General features: G+C 34.1%; 2 protein-coding genes across 2 annotated transcripts; one reads left to right on the plus strand and one right to left on the minus strand.

Moving 5' to 3' along the window:
- The first annotated feature begins 1,709 nt into the window (after positions 1–1,709).
- GONST4 (golgi nucleotide sugar transporter 4) lies at positions 1,710–3,162 on the plus strand. Its single transcript, XM_068608150.2, has one exon. It carries the CDS (start codon positions 1,999–2,001, stop codon positions 3,052–3,054), a length of 1,056 nt encoding a protein of 351 aa, XP_068464251.1. The 5' UTR covers positions 1,710–1,998; the 3' UTR covers positions 3,055–3,162.
- Positions 3,163–6,232: 3,070 nt separating this feature from the next.
- On the minus strand, positions 6,233–8,147 carry LOC137805611 (protein argonaute PNH1). The gene is made up of 7 exons (XM_090300147.1): positions 8,037–8,147; positions 7,730–7,889; positions 7,282–7,403; positions 7,032–7,169; positions 6,811–6,953; positions 6,531–6,593; positions 6,233–6,388 (listed from the first exon to the last, which is right to left on the minus strand). Exons 1-7 carry the CDS (start codon positions 8,145–8,147, stop codon positions 6,349–6,351), a joined length of 777 nt encoding a protein of 258 aa, XP_090156273.1. The 3' UTR covers positions 6,233–6,348.
- Between the last annotated feature and the right edge of the window lie 1,403 nt (positions 8,148–9,550).

A 9,550-nucleotide genomic window follows, 5' to 3' on the forward strand; every position in this document is an offset into this window, starting at 1 on the left:
CTTTATTTAAGATTATACAAGTGTTATTTTTTTTTTACAATGAAGGTATTAGAGATTGAATAAATAATTTATGCATTTTATTTAAACTCATTATTAACCTATTCTTTCTTATTGAAATGTGAAGTGTTTTTTCTAATAAGTTCATGGAAAGGATAAAACTTTCTTATGAACTCTTTGTTAGTAGTTGACATCAAATAGAAATCTACTTGTTTAAAATTATCACGTCCAAATAAGTAAGAGATGAAAATTATAATCATAAAATAAAATAAGCATGAGTACGAAATAAATGTTATTTTATTTAGTGGTAACTTTGTTATATATATTTTTATTCTTTAAATAATAAGATAAAGATCAATAAAATAATAAAAAGAAGATTAAATTGCTCTATTGCATATCTTATAATATATTATTCAAAGTAAGTTTAAATATACTTTTGATGGATAAGTCACTAATCAAGATTTTAAGGTTTTGTTTGGATTAGGGAGTGAAAATAACCTAGTGAATTTGAGATGATTTGGAAAGAAAATGTAAAGAAAGTTAAGATATTTGGATTAAGGTAAATAGAGTGAAAAATGTAGAAAAAGTTAATAAAAGTTTATGAGTGATATGTGTGATGAGTGTGATTAAAATTATATTTTTTTAATTGATAAAAATGTAATTTTACACATTTATCCTTATATTTAAAAATTGATAAAAAATTAATTAATTATTTGAAAATTATAAGTAATAGGTGATAGGCAATATAATAAAATCAAATACTTCCTCACCAAATCTTCTCCATCAAACATAGAAAGTTTTTTTTCACTTTCTGCACTTTTCTTCTCGCTCTAATACTAGAAACTCTTTTTTCCTTTTCAATCCTTTAAACAATAATCACCCTCATACCATGAGAGGCTAAGTATTTTATATCAATGACTTTGAGCATTGTTTGTAATTCCAATTCCAAAATTTGAAACATTTTCTGACACCGAAAGCTTCCTATTTTGAAAATCTCAAATTCAAGTGTTTTATTTAAATATAAAAATTATAGATAATATTAGATTATATCATTGTTATTAATATTAAGGAATTATTATAACATTATGTTTTTTTTCATATATAATTGTAATGTATTTTGTTTAATATTCACACATTTTATGGATTAATTTAACTTTAATTTATTAAAATTTACTATATTTACACATACTTTACAATTCTTAATTTTAAATTTATTTTTTAATCGAAAAAAAATATTTTTTAACAATTTTTAAAATATTATATAATTCATATTTTTTCAAAATCAATTTTACACACAATATTTTAATTATAAATAATTAAAATCTACAAACAAGTAAATCATATTTATTTTTAATTATAAAGAAAATTTTATAATATTACTTTTTCATCAATTAAAAAAAATTATAATTTTAATGACACTCATTCCATAATTCAAAACTTTTATTTTTCCTTCTTTCTTTATTAACCTTAATTCAAATAACCTATTTAAATACTTTTCTTCAAATCAATATTTTTTCCTCTAAAGATTCCCTCGCTAATCTAGACACAGCGTATCTGTGGAATGTTAAATAATAGAAACTAAAAAAATGTTTGGATGATAGAAGAAAAAGTAAACAATATAAAAATGTATATTAATTAAAACTAAATTTGGTTTTAGTTGATATAATATATTATTTTATTTATAAAAAGAATATGTTATGGAAAGAGTAAAAAGTAGAATGTAGGAAAAACATATTAGGAATTTAGCTATGGAGGTATGGAGATCGGTTTGGTTTGGATGTTTCCCTGTATCGGTCGTACCACAGGAAGTCTGAATGGAAAGGAAGAAATAAGTGTGGGTGAGAGGGTGCAGTAAATAATTGTCCTCTTCTCCAGACCCTCTGCGTGTGCCATTCGCATTCACACTCTCAGATCTATATTAGGGCGTGGGTGATCCCTTCCCATTCTCATTCCACAATCATCTTCTTCTTCTTCTTCTTCTTATTCTTCCATTTGTTCACAATGTCGTTGGGTCGATTGGATTCGTGGAAGCAACAGTACTACACGACGAGCGGAGTGGTGGTGGGCTACGCAGTCTGTTCGAGCCTTCTGGCAATAATCAACAAATACGCCATCACCAAATTCAACTACCCAGGCCTCTTAACTGCGCTCCAGTACCTCACCTCCGCGCTCGGCGTCTACATCCTCGGCAAGATAGGGTTTCTCCACCATGACCCCTTCACCATCCCCATCGCAAAGAAATTCTTCCCCGCCGCTTTCGTCTTCTACCTCGCCATCTTCACCAACACCAACCTCCTCCGCCACGCCAACGTCGACACCTTCATCGTCTTCCGCTCCCTCACCCCTCTCCTCGTTGCCCTCGCCGACACCGCCTTCCGCGCCCAGCCCTGCCCCTCCAACCTCACCTTCCTCTCCCTCTTCCTCATCCTCGCCTCCGCCGTCGGTTACGTCGCCACCGACTCCGCCTTCACCCTCACCGCCTACTCCTGGGCCCTCGCCTACCTCATCACCATCACCACCGAGATGGTCTACATCAAACACATGGTCATGAACCTCGGCCTCAACACCTGGGGCTTCGTCTTCTACAACAACCTCCTCTCCCTTATGATGGCGCCATTCTTCTGGTTCCTCACCGGCGAGAACGTCCAGGTTCTCGCCGCACTTAGATCCGGCATCTTTGACCCCGCTGCCTTCTACGCCGTCTCATTGTCTTGTCTGTTCGGGTTGCTCATCAGTTTCTTCGGCTTCGCCGCCAGAAGGGCCGTTTCCGCCACGGCGTTCACCGTTACCGGTGTGGTCAACAAGTTCCTTACCGTGGCGATCAACGTCCTCATTTGGGATAAGCATGCTAGCCCTGTTGGGTTGGTTTGTTTGCTTTTCACCATTGCTGGGGGGGTTCTTTATCAACAGTCCGTCACTGGGCCTGTAAATGCTCCGGTCCAGCCTAAGCAGTTGGATATCGAAAACAGCAAACTTGGTAGTATTGGCGGCGGCGACGGTAGTGATGATGACTTGGCAGGTGAGAGTGATGGGATGGGTAAACTTATCTCTAGATGAACATTTGTACTATTTATTTCATGTTTAAGCTGCATTGACTGTATAATTATTGTCTTATTTCAACATTAAGGAATTTTTATGCAATGTGAGGAATTGTTTTCACTACAATGTGGAATTTCAATTTTGCCTGCATACTTTCTTCTCTCCCAGTTTTACTGCTGTTGTGATTTTAATATATGGCTGGCTGTTTCATTTCCATGGTCTCCGTCTTCACCACTTCACTATCTAGGGAAGGTGTAGTATTGAAAAATTCACGTCTCAATGTTATGCTTTTGTTATTGAACGAACTGTGATATTTCCTGACTGATAAGCGATACCTTTAAACTTAGTAAAGCTAGTTGTTTCCCCCAAGGACCCCAAGTTATAGATTTAGGCCCGAGTTGCCATTTTCTTTGGCAAATTTGACTCTGTTTGGACCAGGTGCCCTGTGAATTAGTGGCCTTAAATTGTCTGAAAAACCTATATCCTGTTTTCTTAATGATTTCTGCTTAGGCAACGAGTGAGATTTAGGTCTTGTTTTGATAAACTTCTCAACAAGGAAATAAGTAAATCAAGTGAAATGAGCTTCTTCTATAATTATAGAAGAAGTTAATTTCAATTACCTTATTTTTTGAAGTGTTATTTAAGAAAGTTATCTAAGCAGACTCTTAGTCCACCTTTAACCGTTTTAGTTACACCGCTTGTGTATGATTCAACACAACTTAATGTTAATTTTTAAGCTGCAATCCTATGTTTTGTTTGGTTGAAAAAAGAGAAACGGATGAGATGGAAATAAGTTAGTAAAGTGTAAATAAATGAGAAATAAAGAATGAGGAAAGAAATAGAAAAATGAGTTTAAACATGTGAGAAATACTATAGCCAGTTCCACCATTTCTTAAAATTATTTCTCTTCTTTTTCATCCTCACACATCTTCATTCATTTATTCTCCAAATCAAACCAAGTGTAAGAGAAATGGAACGGGCTGAGAAAAGGAAAATAGGTGTTGTTAAAACAAAATACTATGAAGTGTAGTGGAGAAGTCCAATAGTTTAAATGTAGATATTGAGAATCTATATGGCGCATGATTTAGGGACTGTAATGTCATATTCACCTAGGTATTGTATTTTAAATTTTTGCTCTATTTTGTTCTCCCCTGCAGCATCTGCCAATGGTTTCGATTGCTGCATTGAAGTTAATACTACTAGGATATGAAATTCTTCTTTGAATACTGTTTTTGGTCAATTACTACTTAATTCAATTGAAAATATGATATTCATTTCCCATATCATGCACAACAAAACCTTTTGGCGAGTGCTTTTTATATGGAGCACCTCTCATAGTCATTGGACCTTGTTTGATGCACTAAGCATTTGTCTGATATTTTCAATTTTAATAACTGTTCTTAAACACAACTTAAAAAATAATCTCTGATTCAAAATATATTAACTTTTTAGAATTAATTATAAATGAAGTGTTAAAAAGACTAAAGAGATAGATGTTATTCCATTTTTTTTCTGTCATTGAATTTGTGTTTTGGTGGTGAAAGCTTCCGTTAGTCAGTTTTGGTAGTAGTGTTGAATTATGGAAGCCTCATTGACTGTCTTTTGGATAAGGAAATCTTTTAAGAACTTGTTTCCACCAGTGATGATGAGTGATATTAGATTACATTGGCGTTGTGGTTCAGAACATCATATAAAAGCTTAATTTCATGAATTGCTATTCAAATTTCATGATTAATTTGATGGAAATGTAGCTCCTTGTTACAAGCTACTGGCTGCGGCCCTATTTCCTGCGGTGTTGCACTGGTAACGTGGAAATAACACCACGCAATTCTCAATCGATCCCGAAGGTTTTCCGATAAGATCCTTCAGCTTCCAATTATTTCTGCTCTGTTATCACATCTCATGCAGGGCATGGTTTAGTCTTCGACTTCCATTTTTATAATACCGGAGATGGAAATAACTTCTTTAGATCGCTCTGCTAAATTACTTGGTGGTGTTATAAAACCATAGAATTGTGTTGTACTACCATACAAGGCATGTGAATGAAAAACATTAGTGCTGAATCTCTCTGCTCTCAAGCAGATCACAGCAAAATTTGATTTGCAGTTCCTTCCAAACACGGACACTTCAATTCAAGATGAAATGCCTCGCACATTCTAATATTTTCGTAGATATCAATAATAGTTGCATGTCAATAGTATAACCAGGTTATAGATGATTGAATTGGAGGGTTTGCGGATGTAATTAATATCCAATTCATGAACCGTTGGGTTAATGATAGTCACATTAAAATATGTATTTGGGGTCATTTGGATTTCTCCATAAATTGCTCACCTGATTATTTTGGGAGGAGGTATGAAGCAGACCTCTAAGATTTCAGCCTCTAAATGTTTACAGTGGATTTTCTGGCATCGAATTGTTTTTGGTATTTTTAACATCTCTCTCAGTAAATTGCATTCTCTAAAATTCAACTACTTAGACTAAGTTGTTTGAGCATTACCTAAGGGATTAGGAGGATTGACTAAGGAAAACGTTGATTATCCATCCATCACTATGCCTTTCTCTATTCAGTTATCGATGTGTGATTTGCTTCTTGATTGTTCTTTTTATTAAACGAGAGATTATTCAGGTCAAAGTCTAAATTGGTGACCAATTCGTTTTCTACTATGATGACGCATAGTTGTATATTATAAAAGTATAAAATGTTATAATTATAAAGAAGATTAATTAGAGAATTACATAAAAAACACAAATTTCACTTCAACTCAACAAAATTGTTACCTTTTCCAAATAAAATTTCAAGTGTGTTAAGTCATTACTCAATTAATGTTGTTAAAGACAATCTAACATGAATTATTTTAAAAAATAATTTAAACTATATTATACAAATTATATGTGTGTTGAATTGGTCTTCTCACAACTCTTGAGTCATACACATGTGTTGGACTTCTTCTAACAAGTTTCAAGCACTACCCACCACTCCATTTATGTTTGAGTGGCCAATCTTTGTTTGAAAGTCTTCATATATTTGCATGAATTTCTTAGATTTCATAATCCATGAACACCATCATCAACCTCGCTTGAACGACCATGTTGTAGCTTGAATCATATCCTTGCAAGTGTAATCATTACCCACCACTTGTGCATCGTTTGAGTAATTATCTATTGCTAGAGTGATGTCCAACCAAAGAGCTCACATTTCAACCAACAAAGAAAAAAAAAATGAAAACTCCAATCAAAATATAAATTAGTTCATCAAAATACAACTTTTACATTGTTTATAACTTTCAATTAATCCTTAACATGTATATTTCACATTATCCCAAATAATTCTCCTTCACTTACCCCATCCCTGTAAATATACTTAATCACTATAAATAATATAGACAATCCTCCATTATCCCACTTGTATAACTGTAATATGTCCAAGTCCCTGGCTTCCTCTGCAAGAACACTTTTTTTTTTCTTCTAATATTAAAACAGATCAACCTTACCTGTAAAATATTATTCTCAACGGTTTTTGTCCTGTTGCCTTCTTAAACGAGAGTAACAGCTCTCTGCAGTAGCACAGAATAGTATGATTCATGATGGTAGCTGATGTTGAATAATTACAGGTAATCAATGCAAAACCATCAAGTGAAAAGGAAAAGCTTCAGCAAGAACAGAAACCTTTCTCATCAGGCAATTTAAACAATGTCAACAAAGACATTTTCAGGCTTAACAAGACAATCAAGTCAATACCTAATGAAAAATGGTCAGGCTGCTACTAAGTACCTGATCATGCCACCATAAACTATACCATGATGAGGATCCTTCCAACATTTAAAAAGATCTTGAATGAGTTCCTCACGATGAGGCTGAGCACATACTAATCCTGCATACTTTGTTACTTCCGGCCAGTCCTGGGAGGCTACAACCTGAATAACAGTAATCAGAAGACCAAATATATGGCAAGCTATATAAGTTATAGCCTATAGGATTTTGGAAATACTTACAGCAGCAATGGATGGACAAGGGTCCTCTCCAGATTCTGGATGGGTTACATCAGCTCCAAAAATTATTGTTGGAATGTCACTAACCAATGGGATCCTCCAACTTAGGGCATCTAAAAGAACTGTGTTCCTTCCTCCCAACTAAAAATGAAAAAAAGAAAGGTGGGTGAATATTAATGAGTAGAAAATAACCACTCTTTCGGATAGTAGTTTTGATAGATAACTTCAATTATATAAGAAGTTAAGAACATACCTTGACATTGATCTTTAGGGCAACATTTGCCAGATACTGTCTATTGATCTTGAATACGTGTTTTGAAAGGCAGCACTGAGAAATCAACCCCAGATCTGTTTCGCAGATTCTTTTGAGATCACCTGAAAGAAGAATTCGATTTTTAAGTGCGAGCATGAAATATGGAGTAATCATCCGCAGAAAAATTGGAATGACTACGGAGAAGATAAATGCTCAGGCTCTTTTTCTTGGAAAGACGACAAGGAATGTAGTAGTAAGATACTAGAACCTCTCAGAGGGCAAAAGTTTAAATTTTCATATGCATGTAAAACAAAGAAAGTTGATCTATACTCTTAGAGTGAGGTACTACTAGAACCTCTTAACATTTCTATATACACCTCTGCCATGGTAGCTATTCTCATGAACTGATGCTAATGACTGGAAATATTGGAGTGACTTGGAATCATACCATACAGAGAGCCATTGTTGTCTGGAAGAATGGCAATCAGCAACTCCAGTTCTTTCCCACCTAGTTTATCTCGTACAGCAGAATGTACGTACTTCAAGGCTTTCTTTACCATATCAGGTCTTGCTGAATATATAGGAATCACAGGGTCTAGATTAAATTCCTGTGAAAAGAAAAAAATGTATACAGGTGTACAAGATAAATTGATAATGATATAGAATAACGAGAAAGAATGGTTATAATTGGAAAAGTGATGTGAACTTCTAGTGCTGCTCAAACAAGCAGTCTCTGATGTAAATCTTCTTAAAACGGTATAACCAAAATTTGAAACTTTACCATGCCTGAGATTTGGCACATTTGAACCAACTGTTGGCAAAACCCGCGAGCAATTTCTTGGATACTTCGTGAGAAATTGATACATGCCCAATATCTTACAATGCTTCCGTTTATAACTTTCTACATTGAAATAACAACATTAAATTCAGCCTAGAAGTGGGAACAAGAATTTTTACTTTAACGTAAAAAAATTATAACTATATTTTTTTAATGTACGAGCTAACCTTGTTCATCATGTTCCATTGACCAACTTGTTGCAAGTGTTCTTTCTCTCTTCCAGTGTCGTGATATTTCAACTTTGAAGATAGAAGAGCCAAAATGTACTATCAGCAGAATGCCAAAAGCTAACAATAATTGACCAATTTAACTATAGGAAAATTACCCATGGAGCAGGAAGAACCCGAGCTTCAACTGATGCAAGTTTGCTATCGATGCTGATACCAAACTCCTTTACATAGGGATTATACTCATAATTATTTTGTTGAATTGCCTGGTAGTACACAGGGAAAGTTATAAATTAATCTAACCAAACCACAGTACACACAAATTTTCTGTTTGTAAAGAGAATAAATGACTGAAAAAGAAAACTTCAAACAACTGCAATTTATCACACATGTCACGGTTCTTCAGTTTCCAATTGATTCTGACAAAAATTAAAATATAAAGAAGAAAATAAAGGTTGGAGAGTGATATCAAGAATCCATGACAATGACCTTTAGAATGCCTGTCTCTTGTTCACGTGGTCTCTGGCATGAGACCTTTAGCAGAGAAGTTATCTGCTTTTCGTTAAGCCCTTTTGTATATCTCTGGCCCCCAACTATCTTACATGCCTGGGATAAGATTCACGACGAATTGTTCATTGAAACATAATGTACAAAGAAGAAAATAGGTTCAATAAATGAACAAAGAGCTTACCTCCAGAGGCAAATAGTTCACCTTCTTTTGGCTTCCTACTTGAAGGCAGGATAGATGAGAATATATAATTGTATATCCATACATTTCTTGGAAGTAATCAACGACTGATGTAGGATTGTAATCGAATATCAAGATTGTAATCGAATATCAATGTATTTACTTCTTTGATGAAAAACTGGATTCTTTGCAAGATTAATTGGAACATCTAGATTAAAACCAATTTGAGTTATGATATTGTTTTTCTCCATCGCCATCAATTCTTCTTTCATAGCCTCTTGCCATTTAGGGTGTTCAATGACAAGTCATAGGACAAATCCCCATGGACCATGCACTAAGCATTTGTCTGATATTTTTAATTTTAAAACCTGTTCTTAAACACAACTCAAAAATCAATGTCTGATTCAAAATATAATAAGTTTTTAGAATTAATTATAAATGAAATGTTAAAAAGACTAAAGAGATAGATGTTATTCCATTTTTTTTTCTGTCATTGAATTTGTGTTTTGGTGGTGAAAGCAAGCTTCCATTACTCAGTTTTGGTAGTAGTGTTGAATTATGGAAGCCTCATTGACT

This window comes from Phaseolus vulgaris, chromosome 3 (genome assembly GCF_051622355.1).
Source record: "Phaseolus vulgaris cultivar YP4 chromosome 3, ASM5162235v1, whole genome shotgun sequence".
Classification (NCBI taxonomy): domain Eukaryota; kingdom Viridiplantae; phylum Streptophyta; class Magnoliopsida; order Fabales; family Fabaceae; genus Phaseolus; species Phaseolus vulgaris.

Coding starts and splice junctions, on each gene's coding strand:
- GONST4 (XM_068608150.2), top strand. CDS start 1,999: ATGTCGTTGGGTCGATTGGATTCGTGGAAGCAACAGTACTACACGACG.
- LOC137805611 (XM_090300147.1), bottom strand. CDS start 8,147: ATGTATCAATTTCTCACGAAGTATCCAAGAAATTGCTCGCGGGTTTTG. Junction 7,404..7,729: donor CAACAATGGCTCTCTGTATG/GTATGATTCCAA, acceptor TTCTTCTTTCAG/GTGATCTCAAAAGAATCTGC. Junction 7,170..7,281: donor CCCTAAAGATCAATGTCAAG/GTATGTTCTTAA, acceptor TTTCATTTTTAG/TTGGGAGGAAGGAACACAGT.